Below are 20,607 nucleotides of genomic sequence, written 5' to 3'. Positions count from 1 at the left end.
ATATTGAATATGCACATGTCAAAAATTAACTCAGCTTGTAAGTTTGTGGAGTAATTACTATACTTAAATAATCAACATTTTTAGTGTCTATACAACAACTGTGCTTTGGGCTTCCTCTTGTGGAATTCATTTACAGGGATTTCACTGGATCTTTGATTGTGCTTTTATGGAACCACAGAGCGGGTCAGGTTGGAAGGGAGCACAGTGGGTTATCCTGGCCAACATCCCTGCTCAAGGGTTGTCCTAGGGCACATTGCATGGAATTGTGTTCAGATGGTCCTGGAATGTCTCCAGTGAGGGACATTCCAAAACTCCACAGCCACTCTGGGCAGCCAGCACAGCAACAAAGTTCTTGCTCACACTCCCCTGTTCACGGCCCTGCCAGTAAAAAAACAGCCACTTCAATCCATTTAAACATTGAGTTCTTATTCTTACAGAGTGAAGACTTTCCACTGCTTTTGGAGGTATGGACAAACATAATGGTTACCACAAGATCATGTGCAAAAATAACTTCAACAGATAAGCACATATTTAGGGAAACAAAAACATTATTGGTATTATAATGCCATCTCAACAAAAAGAACAGAAACTTCATCTTTTATTTTATCGTACTGGGGTATTTTATATTTTCAGTATTTGGTTAAACATTGCTGGAGATTTTGTGATAAGAGTGCTTGCAATGCCAAGTAGAAAGGGAATGACCTTTAGGGCATTGCCATTGTTCAGATATTGTTCTAGCAGGTAGGTCCAGTGCTCAGGCTGAGACTATTTCTTTTTTAAACGCGATGTGTTAATGTGTTACTGTTGTGTTACTTGGAGCTTAACATTGTAAACATCTCCTTCCTCATTAGCAGCAGTGCATGTGACTCAGGTTTCTTGGCAAAAAAGGTTGGCTTGCATCTGACCCGGTTTACTATGCTTTGTGTTTCTGAGGGTAATTAAAGGGCCACAAGATTTCTTATTGGGTAAAGGATAATTGTGCTGGCAGAGTTAACAATGCTTGTACTGACACGGGCTGCTGTGGTTTATTGCATGTTTGTAACTTAAGTCTCTATTTGCAGTACCCGTACCTGTCCCATTGCTTCTCCTGGGCTCACCTATGCAATGTGGAATACCTGTTTGAGGCTTAGAAACATTTGGCTGCCTGCTACTTAAAATAACTAGTTAGGTGTCCAAAATCTACTTCTGGGAGCAGGAGGAGTGTTAGCTTTGTAGTTGCCCATGTGTTTCCTGTGGAGGTGTGAGTCCTTCCATATCCCATTAAATTATGTAGCTGGTATAAATCAGGTTAGCTGGACTGCTGTCAATACAGTCACTGTAATTTAGAGCAAGGGTCTGGTCTATCTGCTCTCTAGCTTGGCATGTCTCAGATGATGTGATGATAATGAAGCCTGGAATTTAGGCTGTCACTGTTTTCCAAGGAGTTCCCCTGTGCAAAGCTGAAGAGGGTGTTTAAATCTAAGTCCATATCAAGGGGCAGCTGAGATCAGAGGCAGGTTTTGATAGTGGAATTGAGAATAAAAAGTGAAAAATCTCAGTGTGTAGGAATATGGCATACAGTTAATTTGTGTTTTGCAATGAATTGCTATAAATGTGCAGTTGCAGTTAACTGACAGTGGGGTAAGAAAAAATAGCTTTAATTGACACCCTAGTTGTAACTTATCTAAACAGCCAGGGGCCCAGGAAAGCATGGAAGTATTGCTTCTCCATCAGGTCAGAAACTAGTTAATAGGAAAAGGGGAATAAACTTGCTTTTCCCTTTACTCTGCTGCACGTGTCTTGAATGATTAATCTGTGCTTTGCCTCGAGCTGTTAATCTGCAGTGGTGACATTTCAATTATAAACGGCATTTTGTCCATCCCCTCTGGAAATTCTGGATTTGTCAATGCTGAAACCTCACCAGTACATGAATGCAACTTCACTGATAAATGCGCAGCTAAACCTTCTTTGCTTTCAGGAGATATTTTTGGAGGCTATGGCATGAATTTGAGTCCAGAAAGAACAGCAGCAATGCACATTTTCCATACTCAAACAATAAATTTGAGACAATACTGCCTTGATGAAAAGATGGGCAACAGAGTGACTGGGTGAGGCATTGATTCTACAAATTTCCTTACTTTCTTTTGAGAAACATGGACAGTGAAAGTAGCAACAATAACATCTCCACTTTGTCCTTCAGTGGATTCTCCTCCTGAATTGTCTTGGCCCCTTATTCCTAACTAAGATTGTTAATACAAGGGAGGTTATTCCAGTCCCAGCTTTACTGTGCTGTTTAAGTCAAGTTATTTCTTGTTTTTTGATACTATTCTGACCTGATTGCTGAAGAATAGAACTGATTCTTACATCCTCACAAGACTGCTTTTTTACTTATAAACTCTGGTTCCTTTCTACTAGCCAATACCTCCTTTAAAAAAAATTAAAATCCACTAATTTCTCCTTTTCAGAAGTCATTCATCATTCTTACTTTTAGACTTACAGACTTCAGTTTCTTGTTGTTTTTTCAAATCTTTTGAAAATTGCAGTGCTTCCAGCCTCAGCCTTTGAATCTGTCACTGTTTACAGGGACTGTGCAGCCAATGAAAGGGCTGAGCAAACCTCTCCTCTCTGGCTCACCAGCCACATTCTGCATTAATAACAAACCCAGCCTCTGTGTGCTACTTGATCCTTTGTTTTCTGGTATAAATTACACCGAGGAAACAGTTCTTGGTAACATTTCAAAAATATTATTTCCTTCACAGCCTCTAGTTAAGTGCGACCTTTGTTCAGGACAGGTTCATCCAGCATGAGCTCTTCAGGGGCAGGCAAATTCCACCACTACCTTGTGGCCATTGTTCAAAAGGTTGTTCTTTATAACAATAACTAGAAATATTGTAAGTATAAACCTATGGGTGTTAAGGCTTTGAGAAATCACTGGATATATTTTTAAATGCTCAGTCTATGACAAAATTTGGTAATATTTTATAGTTAGAATCACAGAATGTTCTGAGTTGGAAGAGACCCACATGGATCATCAAGTCCAACTCTTAAGGGAATGGCCCATAGAGGGATCAAAGCCACAACCTTGGCATTATTAGCACCATGTTCTGACCAACAGAGCTATCTCAAATTAAGTGTTTGTACTGTAAAAATATTTTAAGATCCTGGGCATGCAAAACCTATTTGACTTCATTAAGGCTCTGCTGAGATACTGCCTTGATTGCAGAATGGAATTGTATTTTAGATGAGTCTTCTTTTGATTAAGGAATACCACTTTGCTTGTCACAGGCAGATAATGCAAAACCTTAAAACCTTCCCAACCCTCCCAAGTGAAAAAAGGCAAACTAGAAAACAGCAATTCAGCCAAAGTAACAACAGTGGGGTTTTTAATGGAGTGCTGTGTGTGTTTCTGCTGATTAGAGTGTGATACCACAATAGGGAAGTGGGGTAGTAAGTGCAATAACACAATAATAAAATTTAATTAATTCCTTGGGACTGTGGCTTGAGGTTGCTCATTTTGATTTGATTCTGGACCCTGGGTGGCTCCTGCATGGCAGCTCTGGTGTTCTCTCACTGGCTTGGGTGCTGCCCCTGGGTTTCCCTGTGTGAGGGTGCTGGTTATCCGTGCTCAGCTGCCCCATGCACCTCCCTGGCACAGTGTCACCCACCATCACATCATCCCACCATCCCATCATCCTGATGCCAAGCCCCTCAAGATTAGAACAAGGGTCTGTGGCAAACTTTGCAGGTGTTTTTTTTTTTTTTTAGTTGCTAACCAATAGCTGTAGCTGGACAGTTAGGATTAAGCAGCTGCATTGTGAATTCCGTATGCTTGGCTAATCTGTTGTTTTAAGGAACAGGGAAGACAGTCCCAAGATGAATGGGCTGGACAGGAGCCACCAAGAGTGAATTCAGCAGAACTGAGCAGAAGCGGGGGAAAAAGTGATAGCAGCAGCAGGTAATCTCGACCCTCAACTCATGGACCACCCATCAAAAGGGACTCAAATGCCGGGAAAAATACTATAATTTGTAACCAGTAAAAGCTGACGCCTTTGTTATAATGTATAAACAGTGTAAGGGTTTGAAGACCCGCTCTCCAGCCTTTTGTGGGTTACCACTCCGCTCCCTGCTTTGCTCAATCTGGAATGAAGGGACAGCATCACCTCGGCCCGGTGTGCGAACTGGGGCTGCGCAGCGGGGAACGGGCCGTGTTCGGGACAATGCCATGGCAGCATCACATCACCATGGCCTCGATCCTTCTCCACATCACCCCCCGAGTTCTGCCTGGCCCCTCCATACGAGGGATGCAGCTCTCGTCCCTCTCTCTGCTCCCTGAGCACTCATGAACCTCGGGACAATCCCACCGCAGAATCACCCCACCATGGCCTTGATCCACCATCGCATCGCCCCCCGAGCTCTAACGGGCCGTGATCGGGACAATCCCGCCGCAGCATCACATCACCATGGCATCAATCCATCACCACATCGCCCTCCGAGCTCTGCCCGGCCCCTCCAAGCGAGGGATGCAGCTCTCGTCCCTCTCCCTGCCCCCTGAGCACTCATTAACCGCGGTGCCGCCGCTCGGCGGGGCCGGGCCGGCGGCTCCTGCCCCGGGAGGGAGGCCGGGCCAGCAGAGCCGCCTCCTTCCCGCTCCCTGCCCAGGCTGAGGGCCAGGGCCGTGCCGTGCCATGGCCGCTCCCTGCTACCTGGGCTGGGATTTCAGCACGCAGCAGGTACCGCGCCACCTCCCCCGCCTCTCCCCTCCCTCGGCCAGCGGCGAGGCCGGGGCTGGGGCTGCCCTTCCCTTCCCTTCCCTTCCCTTCCCTTCCCTTCCCTTCCCTTCCCTTCCCTTCCCTTCCCTTCCCTTCCCTTCCCTTCCCTTCCCTTCCCTTCCCTTCCCTTCCCTTCCCTTCCCTTCCCTTCCCTTCCCTTCCCGCTGCGGGGCCGCGCTGCCCGGTTCGGCTCCGAACGCGGGCCGGGGCTGCCCCGGAGGGATGAGCAGGGGATGGCGGCGCCGCCGCCGCTGCCGAGCCAGATCGGGGCCAGGCCTTCCCTCTCTCTCCGCTTCCGTCCCCTCCCCGCGCCTTCCGTCCCCGCTCTCCTCCTTCCCAAGGCGGGTTGAGTTCGCCGGGCGGGGCTGCTCGCCGTTCCCGGGCCCGGCCGGGGCTGCGGGGAGCGGAGCGGGGCGGTGCTCCCTGCATGGTGCTCCCTGCCCGGTTCTCCCTGCCCGAGGCTCCTGCCCGGCGCTCCCTGCCCCGGACTCGCAGCCGCTGCAGCCCCACACGGCCGGTGCCAAATTATTCACGGAATTACACAATCCTTAGCGCTGGATTGTCCAGAGAGGTAGTGGAGTCTCTGTCACTGGAGCCAGTCTACTCAGAATCCACCTAAAGCAGGGAGATTGGACCGGATGATCCACTGTGGTCCTTCCAACCTGACGCATTCTGTGAGTCTGTGGAAGGGACCTCTGGAGATCATCCAGTTCAAACCTCCTGCCAAGACAGGGTGACCTGAGCACAGGGATATGTCCAGGTGGGTTTGGAATGTCTCCAGAGAGGGAGACTCCATGTCCTCCCTGAGCATCCTGTTTCAGTGCTCTGCCAGAGTCAATGTAACAAAGTTCTTCCTCATTTTTTAAGCAGAAATTCCTGTGCTTTATCTTATGGCTGCAATAATTCTGAGTGATTTCTGTGTTTTAAGATGTCTATGGCCTGCACACAGTGCATGTACCTGGTTGTTCTCATATCCCCTTCACCTTCATCCCTTTCCATTTGCCCCATCTGAAGCAGTAGGTTATATATCTAAATGTGTCCTGCTTCCCCATCCTGCTAGGGATGGGTTAAATCCTGGAGTACTGTGGTCCTTCTTTATATGCAGACTGCATATAGACCCCTCTGCCTGCTGCTGTAGGAGCTGGGATTTGCACCCTAACCCAGCGTCCCAGTGTCTTTGTGTGAATCAAGACTCTGAACCTGGAAGCTCAGGTTTCTGCTTGAAATCCTGATTTGTCAGCACGGCCAGGTATTGCTGCCCTGTGAATAGAAACTCTGCCCATGTTGTGCAGAGACTGGAACATGTTAAAAATAGATGTTCGAGCATAAATCACCATTATGGTTGTGCTGAAGTTTGGGAGCTTGAAAAGACACATCCAGGTTAGGTTGATCAAGTGTTTTTATGGGGACATGCTGCAAGCAGAGAGCCAATTAAGCTGCAGTGGGTCAGGGCCATTTTTAAGCTAGTGCAGGTTGGTAATGAGTTGTGCCAGGGCATAGATAATGGCTCTACAGTGCTGTGGTAAAAATGGGGTTGGCCTTGTTATTTGAATGCAGCTCCTTGAGATGACAGAATTGTAGGTTCTTTTTTTTTTTAATCAGTTCCTTTAGCAGCAGCTTGCACTCTCCCCCTGGTTGGAATAGGCACAGAATGTGAGCTGCTTCTTGCTTTTCTTCTCAGCTCTTACTGGTTTTCTGCAGAACTAGGTGAACTTAAGTGAAGATAGATGAGGAAATGTTGTGGTACCCTTCTAATTCCTGCTTACAAGAAGGCTCAGCTTTGTGGAGTTGGAGATGTTGCTTTCTGTGGCATTAGCTCAAAATACACTTGTATAATGCCCTCTGAGCTTTTCCAAATGGGCAGAATTTAATTTACTCACCATCTGGAGAGCAGAAAAGGTGTTCGAGGTACCCTAAAGGGTCTGTGAGGTTCCTTGGCAAGATGAGGCAAAAAAAAGGAGGTGACAAAAAAAGGTGTATGACATCTTTAATCTAAGATACTGTATTCTTTGGAGGAATTGGAAAAGCTGGCTACTGTGATGCAAGCTATGAGCCTGGTAACATGTTTGTCATTCTTTAACACATGCCTGTAGCCCGATCTTGTGCATTACAGGTGAAAGAAAATACAAACAAACCCACATGTTGCTGAATAGGTAACATTCTGGAAATTCACATAACTTGTTTAATATAACATTATGGCCTACTTTCAGTGAGTTGTATGGATTGGGGTGATATTTTTTTTTGTTCATTTTGTCTGTGGGAATTAAATTATTATAAATGAGTCATCAGTGCTATTCAATTATTGCTAGATTTTGTTAACTTCCTGTTTTATATCTTCTAGTTGAAAGTCATTGCTATTGATGAACAGCTGAGGGTCATTTATGAGGATAATGTTCATTTTGATAAGGATCTTCCGGAATTTAAGTAAGGCTTTTTATATTTTACTTGGATAATTTAAAGCTTTGGAGATTGGGGTGAGGGGACTGTTGCCCTTTTTGGTCTCAGTGATATTTATGGAGGCATAGAAAAAAATCATGCCATGTTCATGTTTCTCACTCTGCAAGGATAGAATATGCTCTTGCCTTCCTTGAATAAATGTAAATGTAACAAGAGCTCCCAACAGGAGATAAATTAGAAAATATACTCAAAAATATTACATATAAATAAGCCATTGTTTTTCTTTTGGAACTTCAGAGTTGTAGATATGACTGGGTGGGATGCTCTCAGAACAGCATGTAAATTGCATGAGGGGAACATCTAAAAGGCATTTGGAGATAAATTCAGTTGTTAAGATGTGGGATGACAGTATTTGCTTACTTAAGTGATAGACTAGAATTGACAAATGTCATCCTCCAGTCACAAGTTTCAATAAAACACATTTATTCACTTGATGAATTGAACTTTATCTTTGAGGTTCAAGTCACTAATTGTGACAGAAATAATTATGAATCACATGTAGTCAATGAGCAATATCAGTAATGAATTCTATCACAGATCTTTAGGATCAGGGCCTTTCCTTGAAAATCACTTATTTTGCGATTATGTCAAACGTCACCTCCTAGGAGCTGGCTTTTACTTTTCCGTGTTTCAAACACTGATCCTTGCTCTTAACATAAAAGCATTGCAAATTCTCTTTGGTCATTATAAACTTGAAGAACTCTACTTGGCAGGGAAAAAAAAATTGCTGAATTTACCAAGAGAAAATCCTGTTTTTCTGTAGGACTCAAGGTGGAGTCTACATTCACAGTGATAGACTGACAGTCACTTCACCCGTGCTTATGTGGGTCAAGGTATGAAAAAACTTTATATGGATCAACTTTTTCCTTGCTGTGAAAGTTAATTGTGAGCAATAGTGGAACCTATCACTCAAATCAAAATAGTTCTTTTGCTTACATTCTCTTTCTTTGAAGTGTTGTTCTGTGTCTTTGGTATGCAAATAGTAATGCTATCAACAAACACAGTAGAAATTGCTAACATTTTGATGGGTTTTTTGTTTGTTTCTTCACTTTCTACTATTATAGCATTCTACGTGTGAGAAATTCCTTCCTGACTTTCCTTCACTTGAAAAAAACCCTACTTTTTCCCCCCTCATACACAACTGGGACAGCTGTCACTTTGCCTTCCTTGAATCTGTGTTTTTGTAGCACCCATATTACTTAAACTATTTAATTGAGAATAAGCTCTGCTTGTCAATTGATGTTGCAGCTGGTAAGTGGTGAAAGAGCAATTTATCCACTGGTTCCCAGTAACTTCGACTGATGTTTATTTTGAAGTACAGCATTTTAAAAAAATCTTAAAATAAAGCCTTTCTTACTTCTGTGCAGATTTTGCAATATTTACATGTAGGCACACAGTTTGGGGTAATTGGGAGTGTGGCTGAGCTTCATCCCCAATGGGTACAGCTGTGGAAAGCAGGTGAGCAGCACTGACAGCAATGAGCCATGGAGTGCCCAGGTGTGTTAACCACCAATGGGAGCAGAGGACACACAGGTGCAGTGCATCAGCATCAGGGGTATAAAAGGTTGGGCTGAAGAACAAGAAGGGCAGATGCCTGCAGACTTCTGAGGTGGGAGGATGTTACTCTGTATGGGCAGACATCTGAAGCCTTCTGATGTGGTAAGGTGTTGTTGGGTATGAAGTTTAAAGCCTTCTGGACTTGTGTGGTGATGCTCTGTGTGTCCTGGCCATCTCAACTGTGACACTTACATGGTACTCTGTAAATTTGCCTTACTAGAGAGATTTGAATAGTTAAAATATTAGAAAGGTCACTGAACTGCCAGCTGGTGATCCACAGTAGCTGACAAGGTTTGGTAAATTTGCTTGTAGTTGGTCTTTTGATCCATAATGAAGAGGTACCATTGTGATTATTAAATTAATAATAGAATGGTATAGGTATATATGATGTTTGGAAGTCTTGCAGTGGTCCATTTCTCAAGAGAGTCTGAGAAATGCTGATCTAAATTAAATGATTTAAAGATTAATTTTTTTTTGCTTTCAACTTCAAGAAAATGTGTCAAGAGCAAAATTTACCTAAGTGCTTGAAGTGCTAAAATCACTTGAATTATCTTTCTGTTAAAGACTCTGTGAGTTTGTTGGCACTGGGATTACTGATATTGAGGTTACCTAATATCTTGTAGGATGGGGTGCAGGGAGTACCCTATTAAGACTTCATAGGTTTTCAAAAATAAGAACAGAAAAGATAATCCTGCTTTGTGTCTAGCACTCTTAAAGTGCTTTTTAATGAACTGGAGTTCTTTAATTTTTGCCTCTTATTTAGGATTCAAAGAGTGGTTCTTTGTGATTTAGTTTCTTTAAAGATCTTACTTTTTCCCCTGTGTGACTCAACTTTTCTTTTATGGACTCTCACTTAATAAATTAATTTATGTAGATTTTTGAAAAGTCCATAGTCATTAACTAATTTTTCATTATCTGCCAATGAACCCTTATCAGTGATGACATGAATTTACTGTTTAATTCCAGATTGTGAGTATGCATAATTTGATAGCTTGTTTCTGTCATTCTTGATTCTGTTTGTTGCTGTAGGCTCTGGATGTGATCTTGGAAAAGATGAAGTCTTCAGGCTTTGACTTCTCTCAAGTCAGAGCAATGTCTGGTGCTGGCCAGGTTAGTTTTTTTACTGCATTTCTTTTATTGAGTATGAAGCTGAATGATAAATTTAAACAATTGTATGGCAGAAGACTGTAATGGCATAAAATAATATCTAAACTTGTAAAAAACAATATCTAAACTTCTACATAAGCATCCACAGACATTCCTGAGGGGAGCTGGGCACCTGAAGCACACAGAGCAATCACCAGATGATGGGAGTGGAGAATGAGATTTGCAGTGCAATTGTTTAGATCAGCTTAGTGCAGAGCTGCTTGGCTTCATGGTGTTTTAATTCTTTGTTAATTTTGGATTTCAGCAGATCCAGGTGCTTGTGGAAAATGGGGTAGGAAAACCAGCAAGGAGCACAGTTTGCTAAAAGCACAGCAATATCCCACTGAGCAATTTTTTGTTGGCTTGGACAGGGATCTGCACAGAAACAACAAAACCCAAATGATGCAGAAATGACAAAAATGATTCCATGATTTAGCCTGTAGAGCATAATGCCTTCTTTTTTTTAAGTTTATAGAACCCACCCTGACATTTAGTCAGTTAGCCAGTCTCCTCCTAGCACTCCAATGAATCAACAGGGGCTTTTATAACTTTCACAGATGATATTCAGGGTGAGGACAGCACCAAAGCAACAGCTAATTCTGACATGTGAGGTTTAGGTTATTCATCTTGATGTATCTGGGACTAATTAATCAAATCCTCGCTTTCATCTCCATATTTCATTGATTGCAGTTGAAAGTCTGAGCAAAGTGTCTGAAAATCAGAGCTGGTATCAAGGCTCTGTTATGAATTCTTCAGTGGAGCACAAGTTGGGGACTGCCAAGTAACCCCACCTTACTGAAGTGAAAAAGGGGGTGATTTCCAGACTGCCCATATTCCCTTTATTTTGCCCCCTCCAGCAAGGGGCACAGGCTTGATGGATCAGGGGGCTCTGCTGAAATAGCACAGAACTAAATCTTGACTGTGGAACCCTGACTACAGCTCAAAGAGCCCCCAAATAAGCATCTAATGCCATTAGCAATACAATAATTGTCCCCAGTAGAAAATTCTGTGATTCAAAATAATATTCTGATTTAGTGTCTGCTTTGCTCAGTCTTAAATAAGAGTTTTTTTTTTGTGAGACCCTTGATTTGAAGTAGGCCATTTTTTGGTCCTGGTTTGGAGAGAGCTCTTTTGTTCCTTAGAATGTAAGATCAGGACTTTGATGCTTGGGAGGGCATTTCCAGCTCCTGTTTCTGTGTTTCCTACAGCAACATGGGAGTGTGTACTGGAAAAAAGGAAGCATCCAGATTTTAAAGAATGCATCACCTGAACTGCCTTTGCACCAATCACTAAAGGTAAGGTGCACAAAAGCTCTGGAGGGAGGGCTACACTGTCCTTTTTCTGCTCCTTACACATTGCTTTTCTTCCTCTTTTTTGGCTGCAAGCCCCTGCAGCATAAATGAAATGTAGTAGTATTCCTTCAGTTGCAGGACTTTTGACATTTCATTTTCTCCTGAACGACAGTATGCTCTGCTTTAAAAGCTTCCAGGAGCCAGTGGGTGTCCCAGAATCTTTCTGTGTCACAGTATCAGCCTCTTTGTTCTTCTAGAATATGTAGTATTTTTGTAAACAATCTGTAAATATCTTACATTTTTAATATATTTATATTTACAAAAAATTGTGGTGAAAAGGACTGCTGTACCTGAGTTTCCTTGCAGGATGTGCAAATGATTTCATAAGAAAATACATCTATTTAAAAAAGACCATTTTACACTTGCCTCTAAAAGGATAGAAGTGTAATGTATTGTGGACTTAAAAACCTAACCAAGTACCTTGTTGACCTCAACATTTTGTATGTGTGTGATTGGTGAGCTTTGAACACAGACTTGACAAGCTTTTATTTAAAAAGAAAAATTGGGAGGACTCAGCTTTTCTCTGGAAGACCCTTCTTCCCTTACTTCAGTGTCAGAAAGGGCAGATATATGTTGAAAGGGAGACTTTTGTGTTAAATGTGCTAAGTTATTAGTTTTGTAACTGTCTCATCTGCGCAAAACTCATGGAAATGGCATAAGAATGCTGGAATAAATTGTGTATTAAGCCTCAGTTGTACTTCCAGGTGATTGTGCCATGCATTAAGGAGAAATGTGTTGTTAGAGCTGTGGGGAGATAATCTGATGGTTTGTGGAGGGGTTCTAAAAGGGGCTGGGGTTTTGGGTACCAGAGGATGTGCTGCAGAGTCTGTGAAGTGACAGCTGAAAAGGAATGTTGCTTCCCTCTGATGCAAAGTTTGGGTTGAACTTTCCATCCCTGGCCAACATGGTACCCAATATCAGCTTTCTGTAATCACTGAGAGAAGGACAGGAGGCATGTCAGAGAGCTGAGCTGTGAGCTGATACCCATGGCTGCTGTATTTCATTACTCTAGCAGGGACTTCAGAGATCAGACTTGCTAATAGAGGGTGTTGTTGATTACAGGGCTGTTTTTCAGTCAGGGACAGCCCCATCTGGATGGATTCCAGCACAGCCTCCCAGTGCAGAGCCCTGGAGAAAGCCCTGGGGGGAGCCCAGCACCTGGCCAGGGTCACTGGCTCCAGGGCCTACGAGGTAAGAAATGGATGGGGAGGAAATTCCCAGCAGAGTCCTGTGCTGGAAACAATTCTGTCATTACAGCTGGGAGCTGCAGCAGGTAACCATCAGCCATTACCTAGGAAAGACAGAGCTTCTGAAGGAACTCCAACCATACTGTGCTTTGCATTAGTCTCACAAAGGGAGATACAGAAATTTCACAGTGAAATGAACAAAACACTGGAAATTCTGCTGCAAGAGGCAGTTGGAGCATTTGGCCAGTGGCTCCCAAATGCGGTGTTGGGTGGCCATGCTTAAAGTCTCAGGGCCTGCTTGTCCCCTGGCAGCATCTTGTGTGGCCACACTTCTACTGGAATGAAAGCCCAGCTTGTGTTGCATGTTTGTCCATCCACCTATTTGTGAATCATGCTCTAGGTTACTCCTGCAATTAAAAGATTGGCCTTTTAATATTGCCTGGAGGCTGACAAGCAGCTGTTGACCTAAGAGAAGTGTTTCAGAGGCTGGGGACACTGTCAGAGATATGCTGTCACTTGTCTCCTCTCCCTGAGCCTTCCCTCCTTGTGACTGTGACAATGAGTTCTGGAGTGGGAGCAGGACTGCCCTGCAGGCACCTCAGCCCCTGATCAATCAGAATAAGGCCTCAACCTCCCAAACTGATGTTTCCGTTTCTGAATCATCATTATGGCTAATGTTGAAATCAGACTTTGCATAGCACTAACATTTTTTTTCCACTTGTTAAATGTTAAGGTGTCAGTGTTAAAAGGTTTTTTGATTATCTGACACAATACATGGATGAAAAATAAATATTCTTTAAGCTGTTTTTAGCCTGGGCTGGAGTATATGCTTTGAGTATGAAACTTCCTGCTTTAATTTCAATTCACCTGCCTCACAGGCAGGTACATAGATTGTGTAGCTTAAACCTTTTCAGGGATTTGAAGGGAGCATTTGAATTGTGCTGGTTCCTCTGCACAGAATAAGTGTGATTCATTCCATTGAACTGTCATTTCTGAAATGTAAATTATGGATAGTAATGCTTTTCCACATGCCTTTTTTTCAAAAGGTGAACAAAATTCTCATAATGAGACTATGTGTTATACCCTGTTTAGTGCAGATTGCCTGCTGTGCACTGACTTTCATCATGCATCAGGCAAATTAAATATCCAAAGTGCAATGTTCTGAACTCATTACACAGAGTTAATGATTATTGACTCCATTTAGGGTTTGTGTTTCTAAGCATTTGCATTTCTTTCTCAGCGTTTTACAGGAAACCAGATAGCAAAGATTTACAGCCAGAATCCTGAGGTCTACAAGCAAACTGAGGTTGGCTTAACTTCAATTCCCTTATTGGAAAACACGGTTGAAAGTATTTTAAAATTTATTTTGTGCAGATGTTTTTACAGAACTTTTTGCTAAAGATTATTCTGATTCTTGTTTGAATTCAAGATGAGCACAGAATTTTAAAAAATTGTTAAATTATTAGTGGTTAGGCAGACAAAAATCTGACATTGGTTCTACTTTGAGTGTTATACTTCTCAAGCTGGTGAATTGAGCTTTAAACTGAAGTTGTTGGGAGAGGAGAACCTCAGACTATCTCACTCCTAACAGTTTGGTGCCAGAAGGAGATCCCAGAGCCTGGGGAGGGATGGCAGGTCAGCAGGAGAGAACCTGGAGGACACCAGCAGACAGCAAAGGCACCTTCATGGGTGGAACAGATTAAATGTCTTAGCAAACACACGTGGCATGGAGAATAAACAGGAGTTAAGAGGTTCTGATCCTTTTGGCATCATAGGAATGCCTCCTGGAGTGTTGGAATGGAAGGCTACAGGCTCTCATAAGCTGGTTCATAGTCAAGGATCATCTCTTCCAAGCTCTGAAGTGATGCATCCCAACTAAGGTTAAGTCAGGCAAAAACATCAGGAGGGCTGTGGGGATGAACGTATTGCTGCTGGACAAACTCAGACACAAAAAGAAGCCTACAGAAGGTGGCAATAAAGGCAGTAATATAGTAGTAAAGGCAGAAATACAGAGAGGCCCTCTGAGCAGTTTGGGATTAGGTCAGGGAAGCTAAAACCCTGACAAAATTTATCCTGGTCAGGGATAGCAAGGGCAATGAGAAAAGCATTTACAGGTATGTTGGTGTTAAAAACATTTTTGAGAAATGTAGGCCCTCTCCAAAGGAAATGGGAGACCTGGTTAGCCAGGCTGTGGAGAAGGCCAGGTACTCAAGGACTTTTCTGGACTGACAAGAGTTCCAGCCACATCACCTGAGCCACAGCAGGCAGAGGCAGGGACTGGGATGATGAAAACTACCCAGTGCAGGAGAGGATTGAGGTCGAGACCATCTAAGGAACCTGAAGCTTCACAAGGACCTGGTGAAATACTTCCATAGGTCCTGAGGGAACTGGTGGTTGAAGTGGCTAAGCCACTATCCATTGCATTTGAGAAGTTGTGACAGTCTGGTGAAGTTCCCACTGACTGGAAAAGGAGAAACGTAGACCCTGTTTTTATAAAGGGGAGTAAAGAAGACCTGGCTTTCCATTACTTCAGTTCCTGATAGCATTTTTTTTGTGTGTTTATTTTTTTTAAATCTCACCCCTGTATGAAGCAGTTCATTTCATGAGTAAGTGAATTGCAAGTTGACTCTGTATTTTGTTGCAAAATGCTAAATTTTTAATTTTTTTCCCCCTTTTTTCTTTTACTTTCTCATTGTAACTAGAAAGGTATGAGATGAAACAACACTGATACATAAGCTTAAGACTAAATTTAGAGAAAGATATGTTACTGGGGGGAAGTGGGCCTGAGAACTGGTTAAACCAATTTCAGACTTTGAGGGCTGTTTGAACTGGTGGCAACTTCTAGCAATAAAGCCTATGCAAAATGCATTCAAGCACAAAACATCTCTGCCAGAGCTGCTCCTGGGGCCCCTCAAGGAGCACTTAACAGCTTGGCAGTCTCAATGACATGTGGAAGGTGGATGCTTTTGCTTCTGTAGGTCAGCTTGCTAAACTGGCTGGCTGATTCACAGTTTAACTTCATCCTTTTTTCCTTCCATTTCAGGCAGCTAGTGCCCACTGGGGCACCACAGAAGGTAGGCCTTTGTTACCTGAGCACAATGTGATGCATTCTTGGGGAGAGATGCACCGAGAGCAAGTGCATCATTAAATTTCCTGGCCATTACAACCACCTCTTAGATCTCTGCTTCACAGCATTCAAGGGCAGCCTATAGCCAGTGATTTTGTGATCATTAATAAAAACCTGTCACTTCTGGCTCACTCCACCTGTAGAGGTTTGATTCTGTTTAGTTATTGGGTGACAAGCATATTTCTTCTGAGTGAGTCACAGCACAGAATGAGGGATTTGTCTGCTTTTGTGCCAGCTCCTTGGCATCAGGCAGTGCCTGATCACGCAGAAAGCCTGGTGGTGGCTGGTTAACCTGGCAGCTCGCACTGCAGGTGTGAAGAGGAGGAAGGTTCATGGTGGATCCTGTGTCCTAGGGGGCATTTTTTGACCAGCCCTACAGCTGGATGCCATGCAGCTGCAGCATGCCCTGAGGCAGAGCTGCAGGCAGGGGCTCAGTTCAAAGCTGTTTATTATAGAGGAACTCCAGGGAGGTCCAGGGGCTCAGCTGGAAGGAAGGCAAAGGGTCACAAAGATGCTAAAAGTGCTCCAAGAGCTTCTAAAAGGTTCCAGACCTGTACTGTGGGTGGGACAGAGCAGGGTTCTGAGCATTTCCCCTGTCATCAACACACAGGTTTTGTGGTGTTGGTTTGCTTTTAGTTTTTTTTCTAAGAAAGTGTTTTTCTTTGAGAATGAGATTTTTTTTTTTAATCTTTCTGTGATAGACTGAAGTGGTGGATTCATGCTAACACAGTATGATAACATACCAGGTGTGTTTTGCATGTTTCAGAAGGCAGAGCTATTAACAGCTTTTATCATGGGGTTACATGTAGATTGAGATGTGCTGTATTCCTGTGATGGTCAGAACTGGATAATCCTTCTAGGTGTATTTTTGTGTGCTTTCTGGGCCTAACCTTAAGCATCTATTAACATTTACTACTTCCAATTATTTTATTTGCTTTCTGCTTTCTTTGACATTATTACTGATGTGACTCACTACTTCTCACTGTTTTTGGTTTTTTGCAGAGAATCTCTTTGGTCAGTAGCTTTGCAGCTTCCCTTTTCCTAGGAACTTATGCACCCATTGATTACAGTGATGGTAAGTGTGGGCTTTTTTCATAGTAAAAGTTTAATAAGGAAATTTTCCTTCCTATCTCCACATTACATAGATGGGGGACAAGGTGTCTGGTGCTTGTTTTCAATCTTTAAATTTTAATTACAAGTATATTAGATTTTAAGCTCAGCTACTCCTTTCAGTTTGATTTTTGCTATGCTCATCTCTCCCCATCATACTGATTCCCACTTCTATCAAATGGATCCACAGAAAAGAATCTTAAATGAAATTATAGCTTGTTTCATTATTTTGTGATGTTTAAAGGATTTTCTAGAGGCATCAGAAAGTTGTGGAATCTTAAACAAAACTTCAGAGTTCTGATATTTGTTCTTTAGTTTTGCTGGTTTTGCTGGTTAGCTCAGAGATGCACAGGATGAATATGATGTATATTGTGATGATTTTTTCCCCACCTAACTGGAGTTTGGATCTACAACAGAAGTATATTTTCAAAATGAACCAGGGGAAAAAGCATAAATGAAGCAAAATGCACTAAACCCAGTTAAAAAAATAAATCTTCCCTATCTCTCCATTCATCATAACAAAGACAAAAAAGTGACAAGAGAACTGTCTCTCTTTTCTCTTTTTTGTTATCTCTGTTATCCAGCTTTTAAATGGCAATTATGAAGGAAAGCATTTTCATGGGAGGTTTGCTGTTATTTCTAAAAAACATTTCTGATTTCTGCTCTGAAACTAAGAAGATAGATTTCAGAGCTGAAAGGTTAGGTAACAAGGATCTCCATGGATTTTTTGCATTACTGAGACATGGTTGACACCCCTGTGTTAAGACCAATTAATTTTTCCTCCTTTGTTATTCCATCAAATCTTGCAGGAAAAGACACGACACCTCAATTTTAGCTGATGGACATCTTACTTGCTATCAGAGCTTCCTGTTACACTTGAGACCTCAGAAATGGCAAGGCAATCCAGGCTTATTTCACACCACTTGTGAGATTATTATTTCTGTTTTCTGGTCCTGTCCTTTTAGCTAAGTATTCCACAGCTGAATTTTATTTTTTGTGTATTATTGGCAACAATAACTCCTTGGAGATTTTCACTTTGCTCCTCAGCAGGTCCAAATACTGAGCACTTGGGCTGCTCAGCCACCTACTGTATTTCCAAGAGAGATAGTGATAGCTTTAGCTGCTTTTTCTGATAAAGAAACATACTGGTTTTATATTTTTCAATGAGAGTTAAGTGTTAATTTTGATTTGAATGTTTAAAACTATAAGCATTAAGAATATCTCCTGTTTGGGTTTGTTTTTTTTGATTTTTTGGTAATGTTGCTTTACCTTTTCTGCTTGGAAGCAAGTGGAGGAAAGCCATGCTTCTCCAATTTTAGAACATGAAAAATTGTTGCAAAACAAGATATTTTAAAGTAAAGAAAATTTAAATTTCCTTTATTGGAAAATTTCCTTAGAAAATGAGTCACATTTTTCAAACATCTGCAGGAGAGTGTTCTGTCACACCTGTGGGTATTTACAAAACCTGAAGAAATGTTATGTGCTGTTCAGAGCGTGTAAGATTATTAAATCTTTGTGTGAAAAAAAGATAAGAGAACTAAGCAGGATGTTACAGTTCTTTTTACAAAACAAAAGATTTTTTGGCATTGAAATCTATATTTTTCCTCATTCATTCCTTTCTTCTGTTAATATAATGAGAGAGAATTCTAATTCCAGTAATAAAATATAAGTATAATGGATGCAGTAGTTATTTGGATGCAGCTGAAAAAGTTGTTTTCTTGTCACTTACAATTTCTTGCAATTCACTTGATCGTTTACTTAGCACCTGTGTATTGTAGTTTAAAATGCATCTCTCAAAATAATATTCAGATAATAGACCTATTCTTCATTTCTGTAGGTTTAACTTCAGGTCATATCATCTTTAAAAGACCCTGTCAAGTTGTTTAGCTCTACACAATAACTTATCTCCAAATTGGCAGGTTATTGTGGGAAATGTGCTATTCAGTTTCAGAATTTTTTCTTTTTCTTCTTAAAGGTCCAATCTTTTAAGGTTCAAATCACTTGACAATGGCTAAGCAACCCGAGTGATTGATTTAAAAAAAATGAAATTACCTTCTAGTGGAATGAATGATTTTTTATTTCTATTGTGCAGATGTTAAAAGTAAGATACATCTGGGACCTAAAAGTTGGACACTTGGAGCATTGTTTCTTTTAGACGACACCTTTAGGAACAGCAATTCAGCTCTTGACCTAGGGAAACTTTATCTTTTGAGATGCTTTTCTAAGAACTTTAGGCAAATTGTAGCTTAGCATATTTGTTTTTTGTTGTTCTACAAAAAAAGAATGGATGTGTTGGACTGAAGCTTTTTCCAAAGGGGTGTGTTGGCCTGAATTTCCTCCTCCTGTACCTTGTGTGGTGTAAGCAGTTACACCTGTCATGGCTTTAGCTGACTGAAAAGGCAATCCAGAGGGCTGTAATGCAGAAACAGATGCGCTTAACTGCTTATAAATGCATGCAAATATTGATCTTTACTTTGTGGATTAATAAAACTGGTTAGTCTGCATGGCTGGGCCATTGTAAGTGGAAATGGAACATGGAACACAAACATGGAAGTGTTTGTGTTCTCCCCTTTCCCCCCAAGACTTCAAGCACTTCTGTATTTGTACTAAATATCAACAAGTCCTGCTTGTGCTCCTGGTTGTTCTGTGCTAGAAGTGAGTGATGTTTGCAGTGAAATACGGAAATTTATTATTCCATGTTTTGGCCCTTTCCTCAGTTCTTACGGTACCATGCCTTGGCTGTTGGCCTTCACTGCTGATGGGGCGATGGGTCAGGGCTGCCTTTGGTTTTTGCTTGTTTTCTCCCCTTTACTTCTCAAATTATTACTGATTTTGTATGTTAAACTTTGTGATGTTTAACATGAGCAGAGGTTCTAGAGGTAGGAACTCAGTGTGAATCACTCCTTGTATAATCAGAGGAGCATGCAGATCTTTTTATTTTCCACAGAGACTCTCATGCCCACAGCTGGACAGGATGAATCCAGCCCAACAGATGAATAGTTCTTCTAAAACAGTTGTTTCACATTTTAAAAATAAATTTGAGTTTGGGGCAAATTCTCTCACCTCTCTTTTCTCAGGGCATATGAAAGTCTTTGTGCCACTATATCTACCAGTCAATAAACTGAATTGTTGTTTCTGTAAAATGTAAACATTCAGTTATAAAGATTAGAGGCTTTTCCAGTTTATGCAGGGAAAATTGAAGGTTGCCCTAATGTTGCCCTAATGTCAAATTGCATTGGAGGATTCTGGTGAAATATTTCTCTAGGCTTGTGGGGTGTGGGCCAAGTAGGATTAAAAAAAAACCCAAACAAAAACCTGTGGTAAACAGCCAATCTTTCTGTAGAGAAATCCATTTTATTTAATGATGCTGTTCCTCACTGCTTTAGTTTAGTGAAGAGGTTTTTGGCCTTTTAAATCATGGACTCTTCCAGGAAAACTTATAAATTTGTGTATTTCCTTGTGGTAAGTCCTGTTATGCCTGAGAGCGTGGAACATGTGGCTGCTCGCACCCTCTACCTCTGAAAAGTGCAGGTGGTGACTCTGGGCTGAGTTTACCTTGTCAAGACACAATTTACCCTGGGAAGAAGGGGGTGGCTGGATTTAAGAGTGGTCTCTCATAGAGACATCAGATATGCTGCATTATATCTTTCCATCTTTTCGAAGTGTGTGATTTTGATGGCAGAAAAGGGATCCTTTGCCCTTTGGGATGGCTGTTGCACTTTGTGCTCTGTCAAATTCCTGCTGTTTCATCATAGGCCGAATATTTTAAATAATAAATTGAACTGATTGATTTGGGTAAAATTAATTCTATTTTTATGTCATTAAGTGTAACCCAAATATGCTGCTGTGTGGCTTGGGTTATTCCAGTGTCTCCAAGTGAGCAGCACTTTCTGTTTACAACACCGTGTGGAGCACTAAGTCCA

At 41.9% G+C, this 20,607-nt stretch overlaps 1 protein-coding gene across 3 annotated transcripts in view; it reads left to right on the top strand.

Annotated features, from left to right (window-relative positions):
- Window positions 1–20,607, top strand: part of XYLB (xylulokinase) — a 100,028-nt gene that overhangs the window by 10,156 nt on the left and 69,265 nt on the right. The window contains exons 1-8 of one of the 3 annotated variants that reach the window (XM_064703854.1): window positions 4,462–4,709; window positions 7,090–7,172; window positions 7,969–8,038; window positions 9,792–9,872; window positions 11,117–11,203; window positions 12,323–12,451; window positions 13,688–13,753; window positions 16,577–16,649. In XM_064703854.1, the coding sequence (XP_064559924.1) occupies window positions 4,665–4,709; window positions 7,090–7,172; window positions 7,969–8,038; window positions 9,792–9,872; window positions 11,117–11,203; window positions 12,323–12,451; window positions 13,688–13,753; window positions 16,577–16,649 (634 nt within the window). In that variant the 5' untranslated portion in view covers window positions 4,462–4,664. Of the gene's footprint in view, window positions 1–4,461; window positions 4,710–7,089; window positions 7,173–7,968; window positions 8,039–8,789; window positions 8,865–9,791; window positions 9,873–11,116; window positions 11,204–12,322; window positions 12,452–13,687; window positions 13,754–16,576; window positions 16,650–20,607 lie in introns of those variants that run through there. The other 2 variants (XM_064703856.1, XM_064703855.1) reach the window with 2 other exon arrangements.

The sequence above is a fragment of the Zonotrichia leucophrys genome, chromosome 2 (assembly GCF_028769735.1).
Source record: "Zonotrichia leucophrys gambelii isolate GWCS_2022_RI chromosome 2, RI_Zleu_2.0, whole genome shotgun sequence".
In the NCBI taxonomy this organism is placed as follows: domain Eukaryota; kingdom Metazoa; phylum Chordata; class Aves; order Passeriformes; family Passerellidae; genus Zonotrichia; species Zonotrichia leucophrys.
Note: the sequence above shows the minus strand (reverse complement) of the source record. Positions and strands in the feature narration are given on the sequence as shown.